This window comes from Heteronotia binoei, chromosome 5, assembly GCF_032191835.1.
Source record: "Heteronotia binoei isolate CCM8104 ecotype False Entrance Well chromosome 5, APGP_CSIRO_Hbin_v1, whole genome shotgun sequence".
Lineage (NCBI taxonomy): Eukaryota > Metazoa > Chordata > Lepidosauria > Squamata > Gekkonidae > Heteronotia > Heteronotia binoei.
In genome coordinates, this window is record NC_083227.1 from 13,115,012 (window position 1) to 13,131,398 (window position 16,387).

General features: G+C 48.7%; 1 protein-coding gene across 1 annotated transcript in view; it reads right to left on the reverse strand.

The window, feature by feature from the left end:
* LOC132571717 (endothelial zinc finger protein induced by tumor necrosis factor alpha-like) overlaps positions 1-12,317 on the reverse strand; it is a 52,381-nt gene extending 40,064 nt beyond the window's left edge. The window contains exons 1-4 of the mRNA XM_060238512.1: positions 12,282-12,317; positions 11,565-11,840; positions 9,865-9,979; positions 7,162-7,232 (exon numbers count right to left, since the gene is read on the reverse strand). Of these exons, the coding sequence (XP_060094495.1) occupies positions 7,162-7,232; positions 9,865-9,979; positions 11,565-11,840; positions 12,282-12,317 (498 nt within the window). The remainder of the gene's footprint in view (positions 1-7,161; positions 7,233-9,864; positions 9,980-11,564; positions 11,841-12,281) is intronic.
* Between the last annotated feature and the right edge of the window lie 4,070 nt (positions 12,318-16,387).

Below are 16,387 nucleotides of genomic sequence, written 5' to 3' on the forward strand. Positions count from 1 at the left end.
TGGAGCAATGTTAGCCAGAGATTGTGTTTTCAACAAACCCCCATATCTATACTGGACTACTGTGGACTGTGTAGATCAGGGATGGGGAACCTCTGTCCCGAGAGCTGTATATGGCCCTCAAGGTCACTTGGTTTGGCCCTCGGGGATTGCTGGGCCGAACCGAGCCATGTGGCAGCCTCCCTGGGGCCTGGCTGGCCAGCGAGGATCGTGGGGCCCAGCTGCACTGTGCAGCAGCCTCCCCAGGGCCAGGCAGGGATCACAGGGCCCAGATGTACTGTGCGGCAGCCTCCCTGGGGCCTGGTTGGCTGGCCAGAATAGCTGCAGGGCCTGGGAAAGTTACTGTCACCGTTCAGTTTGCACTTGATTATCCCAGATGATGTGGCCTAAGATGCTAATGAGCATGTGACCTAATATGCTAATATTAGGAAATGTGGTCTAATATGCTATTGAGTTCCTGCTGGGCTTTTTCTACAAAAAGCTCTGGAGCTATGCATTTGCTTAGGGCGGTGGGCCGTGTGTGTGTGTGCGCCAAATTAGGGTCTCCCCACAGGACTTCAAAGAGAAAAACAATTATTTGCATTAATTTTGCCGGCCTGAATCGTTCTCCCTCGGCGGAGTACTGTTCTTTAAGTTGATAATTTGTTATGGCCCGCGAATGATGTTATAAATATCCACACGGCCCTTGGCAGAAAAAAGGTGTAGATGAATTGGCATTTGTACCATGCCAGCTATGGGCAGCCAGGCCCACATGGACCGTCATTCTGCTGAACCAGGTTCAAAGCAATCCTGCTTGCTTGGCTACTCAGCTAGCAACCTGGTTGATCCAGCTATAACTACTCTAGATTGTGCATGGACTTTTTTGGGTCCACCTGCCTCCCGCCCCTGGGGAGGCTTAAACTGCCCGTCTGTTATCACCCATAGTTTTCTTTGTTTTAGCATATAGCCCACTCAGAGAACCATTATTGCTCTCTGGGAATCTTTTGTCAATCACCTGGGAACTATTACTGGGCAAGAACTTCCCATCACGGGATCCCACCTTAGGATATGAAATTGGCTATTTGAGGCCACCTTTTTCGCCATTGGAGTGTGTCCCTGGCAGTACCCCTACCTTGCTGCCAAAGTTCATTCCCATTTTTGATCCGTTTGGGTCCATTAAAAGGGCCCAGAAAAGGGCAACTAGAATGATTAAAGGGCTGGAACACTTTCCCTATTAAGAAAGGTTAAAATGCTTGGGGCTCTTTAGCTTGGAGAAACGTCGACTGCAGGGTGACATGATAGAGGTTTACAAGATAATGCATGGGATGGAGAAAGCAGAAAAAGAAGTACCATATTTTTCGGACCATAAGACACCCCCCCCCAAAAAGAAGTGGGGGGGAAAGTGTGTGCGTCTTATGGAGCGAAGGTACCTTCCTCCGGGGGAGGGGCAATCCGCTGCCTCCGCCTCTGATCCCGGCGCTTCCCCCACGCCTGCCTGCCTGGCTCCAGCTTCTTCCAGCAAGCGCTGGGATCGCTCCACGCTGCCCCCACCGCAAACCCAGCACTTCGCGAGTGCTGGCTGCAGAGGGGGCAGCGTGCTTCCTCGGTGCCTTTCTGCCTGGCTCCAGCTCTGATGCTTAAAGCAAGCGCTGGGATCGGAGGGCGGAGGGAGCGATCCTGGTGCTTGCTGTAAGCGTCAGAGCTGGAGCCAGGCAGACAGGCACGGAGGAAGCACGCTGCCCCCTCCGTAGCCGGCGCTCGCGAAGCGTGGGTTTGCGGTGGGGGCAGGGTGGAGCAATCCCAGTGCTTGCTGGAAAAAGCTGGAGCCAGGCAGGCAGGCACAGGGGAAGCGCCGGGATCAGAGGCGGAGGCAGCGGATTGCCCCCCAGGAGGAAGGTGCGTCCTATGTCCAGAGCGCCGTATGGACCGAAAAATACGGTACCTTTCTCCCTTTCTCACAATACAAGAACTCGTGGGCATTCAATGAAATTGCTGAGCAGTCAGGTTAAAATGGATAAAAGGAAGGACTTCTTCACCCAAAGGGTGATTAACATGTGGAATTCACTGCCACAGGAGGTGGTGGCGGCTACAAGCATAGCCAGCTTCAAGAGGGGATTGGATAAAAATATGGAGCAGAGCAAAGGTCCATCAGTGGCTATTAGCCACAATGTGTGTGTGTATGTGTATATATATTTGGGGCACTGTGTGACACAGTGTTGGGCTGGATGGGCCATTGGCCTGATCCAACATGGCTTCTCTTATGTTCTTATGTGACACAGAGTGTTGGGCTGGAAAGGCCATTGGCCTGATCCAACATGGCTTCTCTTATGTTCTTATGTGACACAGAGTGTTGGGCTGGATGGGCCATTGGCCTGATCCAACATGGCTTCTCTTCTGTTCTTATGTGACACAGAGTGTTGGGCTGGAAGGGCCATTGGCCTGATCCAACATGGCTTCTCTTATGTTCTTATGTGACACAGAGTGTTGGGCTGGATAGGCCATTGGCCTGATCCAACATGGCTTCTCTTATGTTCTTATGTGACACAGAGTGTTGGACTGGATGGACCATTGGCCTGATTCAACATGGCTTCTTTTATGTTCTTATGTGACACAGAGTGTTGGACTGGATGGACCATTGGTCTGATCCAACATGGCTTCTCTTCTGTTCTTTTGTGACACAGAGCGTTGGGCTGGATGGGCCATTGGCCTGATCCAACATGGCTTCTCTTATGTTCTTATATGACACAGAGCATTGGGCTGGATGGGCCATTGGCCCGATCCAACATGGCTTCTCTTATGTTCTTATGTGACACAGAGTGTTGGACTGGATGGGCCATTGGCCTGACCCAACATGGCTTCTCTTATGTTCTTATTATTGCAGGTGACGCTGGTCGCCTCACACTACCCCTTCACTTTCCCTTCATCTTCGCTGCTAAACTCTCTCATCTCATCCGAGAGGTAAAATATACCCAGTCATCATTATCCTGCTAATGCAAACGTCTCTGTCTTTTCCCACCTATTTTTCTGAGTCCTGTACTGCTTGTGTCGAGTGTGTGCTTTTATTTTTAATTGTGTGATTGAGATTATTCCTCAATAAAATTAATTATATTCAGGGTTGGAATTCTAGCAGGAGCTCCTTTGCACCTGGTGTACTTGGCCTGTCATGCATTATGGTAAGAGCAGAAATTCCACCTCCACATCTCCACCCTCCATACCCCCCGGATGTAGCCAATCCTCCAAGAGCTTACAAAAAAGAGCCTTGTAAGTTCTTGGAGGATTAGCTACATCAGAGGTGTGTGGCCTAATTTGCAAAGGAGCTCCTGCTAGAATTTGACAGTATATGTCGCTTTAAGGCTTCATAATACTGGGTAAAGATTATGTAACTCCAACTATACAGCTGTAACTAGAAGCATGTGAGCAACATGTGAAACTCATTAGCCAAATGAGCAAAGGGATTGGCTGATGGATGTATAACAACAGTGGCCACACTACTAACTCTTGTGGGTGAATAGTGGAGAGGAGTTGAAGAGTGGCGTGTTATTCTGTTGGACTGATTGAATGTATTGGATTGATGGACTGGTAAATGACTATTCTTCTGGACTGTGATATTTGTACCACTGGACTGAATGTGAGTGACCTGACCATTGGACTGACTTTGACTTATGCTTATTGCCTGAACCCTAATATACTTATTGAACTGGCTGTTGTTGAATTCATTAGAACTATAGCTGAGGCTGGGCTGACCAGAGTGCTCTACACAACGAACTCCAGCACACTCTGTCAGAATTCCACCCCTGATTATATTTAAGTACGAACTCTCCTTATTGACTATGGGGTCTCCTGGGAAATACTGACTACTATATTCACAGGCCATTGCTCCCTAATTATTTTGCCATCTTGCCCACCTCACTACAATTCCCCAAATCAATTCATAAGGCATCTTGGCTAACAACACCCAAGCAAAGCACAACACATTGATCCATAATTAAACTACATGAACAAACAATAATTACCCTAAGGATAATCAGGGCTGACCTTGCCACTAGGTAAACTAGGCACTTGCCTAGGGCGCTGGCCTTCTAGGGGCGCTGAATTGGGTGCACCCCCATGTGACTTCGTTACATTCTCAGTGCAGGGAGAGGTGCCGGAGGTTAGCCTTGCTTAGGGTGCCAGACAGTCTAGGGTGAGCCCTGAGGATAATAAAAACATATTAAAAGGTAAAGGTAGTCCCCTGTGCAAGTACCAGTCGTATCCAACTCTGGGGTGACGTTGCTTTCACGACGTTTTCACCGCAGCCTTTTTATGGGGTGGTTTGCCATTGCCTTCCTCAGTCGTCTACCCTTTCCCCCCAGCAAGCTGGGGACTCATTTTACTGACCTCGGAAGGATGGAAGGCTGAGTCAACCTGGAGCCGGCGACCTGAACCAGCTTCCGCTGGGATCGAACTCAGGTCGTGAGCAGAGAGTTCGGACTGCACTACTGCAGCTTTACCACTCTGCGCATTTTACATATAACCAGACTCAACAATCGGCACTGGAAATCAGGTGATACAAAACCACTGGCAAGAAGCCTCTTCTCGACAGTACTTCTTTGTTCAGAGAGCCAGACCTAACATAGATTTCACATTTGGGGGCTGGCCCATGTGTCCCATAAAATGTAACATGAGAAACTTTATAAAGATGCTGAATGGCAAGAGCAGGGGTAACTGGATTAGGTGCGATGTACGGAGGGGTAGTAGGCGTGGAGATATGAGCACTGGTAATCAGACAGGAAACCTGGGTCTCAATTCGGTACAGAATGTTTCAGTCCTGGAGGATGCAAAGAATACATAGAAATATGCATGAACAAGTGAGCAACAACTCACAAAAGCACAAACCCTACCACAAATTGTGTTAATCTTTAAGGCGCTACTGGACTCTTACTCTTTCTACTGCTATAAGAAACCATAACATTCAGAAACCAGTAGGGGAACATTTTAAGCTTCCAAGACATTCAGTTGCTGACTGAAGAATAGCAGTCCTCTAACAAAGGAATTCCAAAGGGAGATTAAAGAGACTGCTGAACTGAAACTGATAATGAAGCTCAAGACAACGCCCCCTTTTCCTTCCTCCTGACTTTCATTGACTCATATTGCACTGTGCATTTTAGGATACTGGCAGCCGCAAGTTTTTGCAACAATTAACTTTTAATAAGCGTTTCTGGTCCTTCCTGGAGCACTTTAAAATACTGACAGCTGCTTGTCAAAATGTTTACTATCTAGACTTACAGCATGGTGCTATATGTTTTTCCGCTTACATTTACCGCACAATGCATTTTACGTTATTGATGTTTAAAAAAAAGTTCAAAAAGTTTTACTGCATGGTTCACTTCAGATAAGAATGAATCAATTAAGCATTTATTGTCAGCAGACGTCCTCAGTTCATTTTAATGTGGCAGCTTGATGGCATTTTTGAATAGCTTTTGAAATTGGTTCTTTGAGAGCATTCATAAGAACATAAGAGAAGCCATGCTGGATCAGGCCAGTGGCCCATCCAGTCCAACACTCTGTGGCACATAAGAACATAAGAGAAGCCATGTTGGATCAGGCCCGTGGCCCATCCACTCCAACACTCTGTGTCACATAAGAACATAAGAGAAGCCATGTTGGGTCAGGCCAGTGGCCCTTCCAGCCCAACACTCTGTGTCACATAAGAACATAAGAGAAGCCATGTTGGATCAGGCCAGTGGCCCTTCCAGCCCAACGCTCTGTGTCACATAAGAGAAGCCATGTTGGATCAGGCCATTGGCCCATTCAGCCCAATGCTCTGTGTCACATAAGAACATAAGAGAAGCCATGTTGGATCAGGCCAATGGCCCATCCAGTCCAACACTCTGTGTCACATAAGAACATAAGAGAAGCCATGTTGGGTCAGGCCAATGGTCCATCCAGTCCAACACTCTGTTACATAAGAACATAAGAGAAGCCATGTTGGATCAGGCCAATGGCCCATTCAGCCCAACACTCTGTGTCACAGAGTGCCCCAAATATATACACACACACACACACACACACATTGTGGCTAATAGCCACTGATGGACCTCTGCTCCATATTTTTTATCCAATCCAATCCCCTCTTGAAGCTGGCTATACCTCAGATTGTTGTTCACACCTTATTTGATTATTAAAGAAAATATGAGTTAACGCACCATCAGTGCTCCCTCTAAGCTGAGTTAGCGTGAGCTAGCTCACCCATGTTTAGCCTCCAGCTCACACATTTTTGTCTTAGCTCAGGAAGGACGACCCCAGAGCACACTGATTTATGCAGGAGCTCACAACTTTATTGTTATTCAGGAGCTCACAACGTAGCAGCTTTATTGCTAAGCTCAGCTCACGACCTGAGTTCGATCCCCGGCAGAAGCTGGGAAGTAGCCGGCTCGAGGTTGACTTAGCCTTCCATCCTTCCGAGGCCGGTAAAATGAGTAGGGGAAGCGTAGATGACTGGGGAAGGCAATGGCAAACCACCCCATCAAAAGTCTGCCGTGAAAACGTTGTGAAAGCAGCGTCACCCCAGAGTCGGAAATGACTGGTGCTTGCACAGGGGACCTTTCCTTTCCTTCCTCACAACTTTAATGCCAGGAGCTCATCAAGTAGAATCTTTGCTCACAAGACTCTGAGGCTTAGAGGGAACACTGAGCACCAAATACTTTTCAGATCAAAACGTATATGCCATTTTCTTGAGTGATGCCCACAACACTGACCTCAGCTGCTTCTATGCAAGTAGCTGTATTCCTATTTAGCATTTTGATACATGCCTCATTACGATGGCAGAAATCCACACCTTTGGCCCCTAGGAAAGATCCTTACCCAGAGAAGCCACGCTCCCATAATTCTCCTGCATGACTTCTTGGTAGAGAGCAATTTGGTCTGGATCCAGCAGGGCCCACTCTGCCACGCTGAAATACACGGCCACCTCCTCAAAGGAAACTGGACACTGAAAGAAAGAGCAGGTTCCCTCAGCAGAGATCATGCCAAGCAGAGACTGCACACGGGTAGGGAGTAGTCTGGGGGGGGGCGGGTACTTGGCATGGGTAAAGACAATGGTGCTCAGAGGTTCTCTTGCCCAGACACCTTGTAGAAACTGCAGGGGGAAAAGCCTCCCTGAGAAAGGAGGGGAGACCCAGCCTGTCCCCTGCTCAAATTCTTTACCTGGACTGCAGGTGCAGCGGACTTCTCCACATCTCTGAAAAGACGAGGTCTCAACAACATCTCTTCACTGCCTGTTATGGAGAAAAAGGAGGGAGGGAGGAAGGAAAGGTGTTTGCCATGACTTTCTATTCCATTTACTTGCTTGTTCCCTGCTTTATGCAAAACCTCATCCTGTGCAAACTCAACACATTTTTAACACTTTGTATGAAATTCTGGGAGAGGCAGAAGAGAAGCACCTGGTACCTATGAGCTGCAGGGTTTATAAATGCTGCTAATATATTTCAGACTTCTGTGAGAGCTCTGCCATGCCTGAGTGGGGAAGAGGGGTGTGTGAAAATGACGTCACATGACACCTCACCATCACATTCAACCCAGGGGTGACTTGAGTGCATTATTTATTTATTTATTTGATTTGATTTGTATCCCGTCCTCTCTGCTGAAGCAGGCTCAGGAATGAGTTTTCAGGAAACTCCAGGGCAATAGGAATGAGTTTTCAGGAAACTCCAGGGCAACAGGAATGAGTTTTCAGGAAACTCCAGGGCAATAGGAATGAGTTTTCAGGAAACTCCAGGGCAACAGGAATGAGTTTTCAGAAAACTCCAGGGCAATAGGAATGAGTTTTCAGGAAACTCCAGGGCAACAGGAATGAGTTTTCAGAAAACTCCAGGGCAATAGGAATGAGTTTTCAGGAAACTCCAGGGCAACAGGAATGAGTTTTCAGGAAACTCCAGGGCAACAGGAATGAGTTTTCAGAAAACTCCAGGGCAATAGGAATGAGTTTTCAGGAAACTCCAGGGCAATAGGAATGAGTTTTCAGGAAACTCCAGGGCCACAGGAATGAGTTTTCAGGAAACTCCAGGGCCACAGGAATGAGTTTTCAGGAAACTCCAGGGCCACAGGAATGAGTTTTCAGAAAACTCCAGGGCAATAGGAATGAGTTTTCAGGAAACTCCAGGGCCACAGGAATGAGTTTTCAGGAAACTCCAGGGCCACAGGAATGAGTTTTCAGGAAACTCCAGGGCCACAGGAATGAGTTTTCAGGAAACTCCAGGGCCACAGGAATGAGTTTTCAGGAAACTCCAGGGCCACAGGAATGAGTTTTCAGAAAACTCCAGGGCAATAGGAATGAGTTTTCAGGAAACTCCAGGGCCACAGGAATGAGTTTTCAGGAAACTCCAGGGCCACAGGAATGAGTTTTCAGGAAACTCCAGGGCCACAGGAATGAGTTTTCAGGACAACAGGAACGAGTTTTCAGAGTGTCTCTTGGCATGCTGACTTCACGACCAGGTTTCCAGCCAGACGCACCATCAACATGACAATGCATCTGTTTGAAGCCCCTCCTGTCCACCAGATGCCATAAAAAGGACAGGCACAGAAGCCAAATTTTCCCAGTGTTATTGGCCCTCCAAAAGTGTTTTTCAGAGCTCTGCTGACCCAGAAGGGGGAGGCTCCCTTTATTCAACAGGTTGAAAAGCTCTGCCATGATTTGTCTGTCTTATGAAAGAAGGGTGAGACATGAATATTTTAATTGATGTGAGGAATCGCCTTCCATAATTTGCTCAATTAGTGGACATTGAGCTCTACATATTAACTCTGTATTCTATAGTTCTACAAATTAACTCTGCATGCTCTGTATTCCTGGTGCTTGGGGGGGGGTGCAGTGGGAAGAAGAAGAATTGTAGATTTATACCCCGCCCTTCTCTCTGAATCAGAGACTCAGAGCAGCTTACAATCTCGTTTATCTTCTTTCCCCACAACAGGCACCCTGTGAGGTGGGTGGGGCTGAGAGAGCTCTCACAGCAGCTGCTTCTAGCCCCGCTGGTAGACCTCCTGATGGCACCTGGTGTTTTGGACACTTTGTGACACAGAGTGTTGGACTGGATAGGCCATTGACCTGATCCAACATGGCTTCTCTTATGTTCTTATGTGACACAGAGTGTTGGGCTGGATGGGCCATTGGCCTGATCCAACATGGCTTCTCTTATGTTCTTCTGTGACACAGAGTGTTGGACTGAAAGGGCCATTGACCTGATCCAACATGGCTTCTCTTATGTTCTTATGTGACACAGAGCGTTGGGCTGGATGGGCCATTGGCCTGATCCAACATGGCTTCTCTTATGTTCTTCTGTGACACAGAGTGTTGGGCTGGATGGGCCATTGGCCTGATCCAACATGGCTTCTCTTATGTTCTTCTGTGACACAGAGTGTTGGACTGAAAGGGCCATTGACCTGATCCAACATGGCTTCTCTTATGTTCTTATGTGACACAGAGCGTTGGGCTGGATGGGCCATTGGCCTGATCCAACATGGCTTCTCTTATGTTCTTCTGTGACACAGAGTGTTGGGCTGGATGGGCCATTGGCCTGATCCAAAATGGCTTCTCTTATGTTCTTATGTGACACAGAGTGTTGGACTGGATGGGCCATTGACCTGATCCAACATGGCTTCTCTTATGTTCTTATGTGACACAGAGTGTTGGACTGGATGGGCCACTGACCTGATCCAACATGGCTTTTCTTATGTTCTTATGTGACACAGAGTGTTGGACTGGATGGGCCATTGGCCTGATCCAACATGGCTTCTCTTATGTTCTTAACTCTGTGTTTTGTGAAGTGTTTAATTTCCCCTCCCCCCCAACCTGAATTGTCAACCCATGATATGGACTGGGCAACCCAACTGTATCCAGGCAGAAAAAGTCCTTACCAAAGGAGAGGGTATCTTGGACATCTTCATGCGCTTGCCATCTCTCCTCTTGCTCCAAAGAAGCACCTTCTGCTTCAGGGGATCTTGCTTCTATCTTCAGGGATTGTCCACACATCTGAAAAAGCAGTGAAGGGAATTAGGTCATGAATTAACGCATGGCACAACGGCAGTCATGTTGGTCTGAAGCGAGAGAACAAAATTAGAGACTAGTGGCAACTTTAAGACCAACAAAGTTTTATTGCAGCTGCTGGGATGGCCTTGGGTCACCCATAGCTCTTGCAGAGCTGTCCTTGAAAGGGCAGCTTCTGTCAGAGCTCTCTCAGCCTCACCCACTTCACAGGGTGTCCATTGTGCGGGGGGGGGGGGGAGGTAAAAGGAAATTGTAGGCTGCTCTGAGACTCTGAGTGAAGGGTAGGATATAAAACCAGTATCTTATTATTATTATTCAAGGTATGAGATGGACTTTAAGGTATGGCAGGGTATGTAGTATAGCCAGGAGATCCTAAGATTGTCTAGCAGGCAGAAGTTCTAATTCTTCGTGTTAGCTAGACTTGTTTTTAAGACTGATCACAGCCACCAAGTAATACACCATCTTAACAGTTTGCAAAAATATATTACAAGGATTGTGCACAACACGTAATAAACAATACAACATTGATAGAGGCCAGCGGTGCTAAGGCCTTTTAAAGTAACAGAAACCCCAAGGGGGCCAAAAACCCCGTCCCCAAATGAATAGATACAAGTCCAAAGTTGGAAACAGTCCAACTGAAATTCACAAGGTGGGTGCTCCTAAGGAACGTAGCTTCAGCGCAGCCCTTGTGAATTTCAGTTGGACTATTTCCAACTTTGGACTTGTATCTATTCATTTGGGGACGGGTTTCTTGGCCCCCTTGGGGTTTCTGTTACCTTAAAAGGCCTTAGCACCGCTGGCCTCTATCAATATCGTATTGCTTATGATGTGTTGTACACAATCCTTGTAATATATTTTTGCAAACTGTAAGACGGTGTATTACTTGGTGGCTTTGATCAGTCTACTAATTACACCAAGTGCCCTTCAAGCAGCAGACTTGTTTTTAAGAGACATTTCAGAGATGGTTTTTCATTGGCTGCATCTGCGTCACGTCCCTGGTATTCTTTGGAAGTCGTCCATCCAAGTACTAACCAAGACCGATACTGCTTAGGTTCTGAGATCTAGCAAGATCCAGGCAGCCTTGGCTATCCGGGTCAGGGAGCAGCGAGGGAGACGGGTAAGAGATAGAATGGAATAGACCGCCCCACTCCCAGACTCTGCACCCTTCTATAGCTGATCTTCGGAGTTATCTGGAGGGATAAGAAATTCTCTAGTATAAGAGGCTGCTGAACGAGGCCATTAATTCTCCGATTTGGATGATTAACACTTGGACAGATGTCTGGCAGGGAACCTTGAGGCCAGAGATTGTTGCTTGAATCGGACATATTGGTGGATATCCCCTCACCTGTTCTGCCTGCCTCTTCTCCTCTGCCTGACTCAGGAGGAAACCTTCGGCCAGGGCCACCGCCTGGGAACTGGTCTCCGGTCCACATCCTCTGACCCAGCCCTGCATCTCCTGGGGCAGGAGAGTCAGGAACTGCTCCAGGATCACCAGGTCCAGGATCTGCTTCTTGGTGTGCCTCTCTGGCTTCAGCCACTGGTTGCAAAGTCCGTGGAGCTGGCTGCAAACCTCTCGGGGCCCATCAGCGTCATAGTAGCAAAACTGCCGGAAGTGTTGGCAGTGTACATCTAAGGTCTTGGCGTCCTCAGCCAGGGTCTCTGGCACAGCTCTTTCCCAGAATGCAACACCACTCCCAGCCTGGAGGAGAAGGGGGCTTTTGCTTGTTGTCTTGCCAGTTCCAGGCCCTCCTGGGTCCTGCTCTTCCATCTCCTGCCCCTTCCACTGAGTCACCTCCATCTGTGAAAAGAGGCCTTTATTCCCTTGGCTGTGAAGAGAGGCTTCTCTCTGGGGGGGAAAGAGAGACACAGACAGTATCATGTCACAAGGAATTATCAGAATGTGGACACAACACCAAACTTCACAAACCTTGAGACACGCAGGGGACACTTGAGAATTGCCTTGCCAGTTTAGAACAAACATGTTTCTTGTGGGTTGTACACCGGGTTTAATACCATTTTGCTATATTACATATGAAGGTATTTTAAATACGCAGCCTTGTTTTTTCCAAAAGTGAAGTGTCTTTTTGGCTTTTTAGAGATGTTACAAGCTTAGCCTCCCATTTCTTTCGTTCTGTCTGTCCTAGGGGCTAATTCTTAAGGTCAACGAGTGCCCCAAAAGGACGAGAGGGACTGGTGAGGTCTTCCCCCTTCCAAGCATCTTTCCAATAGGCCTGAAGTGTTAGGCAAGGAGTCTGTCCAAGCAGCCACTGGAGGGGGCCAAACTTACCATGATAGAAGGACCGTTTTCCAGAACCCCAGCCATTTTGGCAACAAGCCTAAGGTCAGTTCCTCAACAACTCTGGAGGGCTTCTACATATGTCAGGAAATATGCCCACCCAAAGCCACACCCATGCCCTGCTGGTATCAGGCAAATATAAATCTGATGCTGGCACTGAATAAGATTGTGCCCAAGGGGTAATTGTGTGGAATGAAGAAGAAGAAATTGGATTTATATCCTGCCCTACACTCTGAGTCTCAGAGCGGCTCACAATCTCCTTTACCTTCCCCCTCCCACAACAGACACCCTGTGAAGTAGGTGGGGCACGGAGGGCTCTCACAGCAGCTGCCCTTTCAAGGACAGAGGCTCAGAGCGGCCTACAATCTCCTTTCCCTTCCTCCCCCACAACAGACACCCTGTGAGGTGGGTGGGGCTGAGAGGGCTCTCACAGCAGCTGCCCTTTCAAGGACAGAGGCTCAGAGCGGCCTACCATCTCCTTTCCCTTCCTCCCCCACAACAGACACCCTGTGAGGTGGATGGGGCTGAAGAGGGCTCTCACAGCAGCTGCCCTTTCAAGGACAGAGGCTCAGAGCGGCCTACCATCTCCTTTCCCTTCCTCCCCCACAACAGACACCCTGTGAGGTGGGTGGGGCTGAGAGGGCTCTCACAGCAGCTGCCCTTTCAAGGACAGAGGCTCAGAGCGGCCTACAATCTCCTTTCCCTTCCTCCCCCACAACAGACACCCTGTGAGGTGGGTGGGGCTGAAGAGGGCTCTCACAGCAGCTGCCCTTTCAAGGACAGAGGCTCAGAGCAGCCTACAATCTCCTTTCCCTTCCTCCCCCACAACAGACACCCTGTGAGGTGGATGGGGCTGAGAGGGCTCTCACAGCAGCTGCCCTTTCAAGGACAGAGGCTCAGAGCAGCCTACAATCTCCTTTCCCTTCCTCCCCCACAACAGACACCCTGTGAGGTGGGTGGGGCTGAAGAGGGCTCTCACAGCAGCTGCCCTTTCAAGGACAGAGGCTCAGAGCGCCTACCATCTCCTTTCCCTTCCTCCCCCACAACAGACACCCTGTGAGGTGGGTGGGGCTGAGAAGGCTCTCACAGCAGCTGCCCTTTCAAGGACGAGGCTCAGAGTGGCCTACCATCTCCTTTCCCTTCCTCTCCCACAACAGACACCCTGTGAAGTAGGTGGGGCAGAGAGGGCTCTCACAGCAGCTGCCCTTTCAAGGACAACCTCTGCCAGAGCCATGGCTGACCCAAGGCCATTCCAGCAGCTGTAACTGGAGGAGTGGGGAATCAAACCCGGTTCTCATAAGAACGTAAGAGAAGTCATGTTTGATCAGGCCAATGGCCCATCCAGTCCAACACTCTGTGTCACACAGTGGTCAATATATGTGTGTGTGTACATATACACATGCACACACACATATATACTGTGGCTTGTATTGTGAGAAAGGGAGAAGAGTACTTCTTTCTCTACGTTCTCTATCCCATGCATCATCTTGTAAACCTCTATCATGTCACCCCGCAGTCGACGTTTCTCCAAGCTAAAGAGCCCCAAGCATTTTAACCTTTCTTCATAGGGAAAGTTTTCCAAACCTTTAATCATTCTAGTTGCCCTTTTCTGCATTTTTTCCAATGCTATAATATCCTTTTTGAGGTGCGGTGACCGGAATTGTACACAGTATTCCAAATGAGACCGCATCATCGATTTATACAGGGGCATTATGATACTGGCTGATTTGTTTCAATTCCCTTCCTAATAATTCCCAGCATGGCACTGGCCTTTTTTATTGCAATCGCACACTGTCCTGACATTTTCAGTGAGTTATCTACCATGACCCCAAGATCTCCCTCTTGGTCAGTCTCTGCCAGTTCACACCCCATCAACTTGTATTTGTAGCTGGGATTCTTGGCCCCAATGTGCATTACTTTGCACTTGGCCACACTGAACCTCATCTGCCAAGTTGACGCCTACTCTCCCAGCCTCAATAGATCCCTTTGGAGTGCCTCACAATCCTCTCTGGTTCCTACCACTCTGAACAATTTAGTGTCATCTGCAAACTTGTATATTGTCAAAACTCAACGAAATATATAAATGAGAATGACTCCAGCCAGCCTGCCAGCCTTCCTTCCAACATCTCAAAGCTTCTCCCCCAAAGATGACTTACTTCTAAGGAAACCTTCCTGGGATCTGGCTGCAAGGATCCCCTCCTCTTGCAGCTTCTCTGCAGCCCTGCAAAAGCAAACCCTTCCCAGTCTGCCCCCCCTTCCCAAGAAAAGAACCTTTCCTCCTTCCAGACCCCCCCCCCCCGCTCGGCCTCTCTAGCCAAGAGCTCTCTGCGAGTTTAACCCTTTCAGTGCTGCAGACAAAGGAACAAGGATTCCGTCCGGAGCTCCAGCCAGACTATCCTCAGCGATGCCCTATAATCTATGGGGCTACTCTGGAGTAATTCTGCAGGGGATGCCCACGGACATCCAGCGGTTTGCGGCTGATGCATTCTCCGGAGGGGGGGGGGCGGGAAGAGGCTTTGATAGGAAGTGACGCCCTGCCCCCACCGCCTCCCTTCTCTGGAGGAGCCCAGACTGGTAGCGCCCCCTTGAACCCCCCCCCCTCCTCTGCAAGAAGCCAAGCGGGCGGGGCGGGAAAGGGGGAGCATTGGGGGGGGGGGCGATGCACCATCCTGGATGACATTCCCCCCCATCCCCAAATTCTGGAGATTTCCCATTCTTAAAAGCTGGACTTTGGTTCTCGCTGCAAAGCCAAGGAGGTGGAAATGCATCAGATGAGGGAAGGGTGGAGATAGATAGTAAGGGAGGTGGGGGGATGCTGGGAAATTAGGCTTGCCCTAAGGACAGCGATTGCCCATAGACTATACACGCCTGCCAATAGAGAAGGCACACCTGCCCATAGGGAATAACCGAGACCGCGCTTGCCCATAGGGAACAAAGGAAATTAGGCTTGCCCTAAGGACAGCGATTGCCCATAGACTGTACACGCCTGCCAATAGAGAAAGCACACCTGCCCATAGGGAATAATGGAGATCACACTTGCCCATAGGGAACAATGGAAATCAGGCTTGCCCTAAAAACAGCGATTGCCCATAGATTATACATGCCTGCCAATAGAGAAAGCACACCTGCCCATAGGAAATAATGGAGACCACACTTGCCCATAGGGAACAATGGAAATAAGGCTTGCCCTAAGGACAGCGATTGCCCATAGATTATACACGCCTGCCAATAGAGAAAGCACACCTGCCCATAGGGAATAATGGAGACCACACTTGCCATAGGAAACAAGGGAAATTAGACTTGCCCTAAGGACAGGGCTTGCCATAGCATAGACTATACAGGCTTGCTAATAGAGAAAGCACACCTGCCCATAGGGAATAATGGAGACCACGTTTGCCCATAGGGAACAAGGGAAATTAGGCTTGCCCTAAGGACAGGACTTGCCATAGCATAGACTATACAGGCTTGCTAATAGAGAAAGCACACCTGCCCATAGGGAATAATAGAGACCACGTTTGCCCATAGGGAACAAGGGAATGGCCTAATGGCTTGTCCTAAGAACAGCGCTTGCCCATAGATTATTCAGGCTTGCCAATAGAGAAAGCACACCTTCCCCCTAGGGAATAATGGAGCCCACGCTTGCCCATAGGGTGCAGGACCGGATCTACATGTTTTTTGAGGGTGGGGGGCAAAATTAAAAAATGACGCCCCCTTATGGGCCATTCTATCTTATGGTCCCATAGAATACAATGGATTCCATACCCAATTTGGCTCCCCTCCTCCATCAGCGCCCGGGCAAGCGCCCCCCTCTGCCCCCCCTAGAGTTGTAGGCAAAAAACATCTGGAGAGCTACCGTTGGCCACCCCTGCAATAGACAATAAGGGAGAGCACACTTGCTGATTGGAAATTGTGGAGTCGACAATTTTTGATAATGATTAAGTACAAGGGGGAGGAGGATATTAATTTTGGTTCTTATTAATTAAGGGTACCTTTAATATTAATATTTTAAGTATAGAACACCGGCGGGGGTCAAGTAACAGGGGGAGGGGTGGATAGAAAGTAATATATGGGATAGGAAAAAAAGTAGTTATTAATGA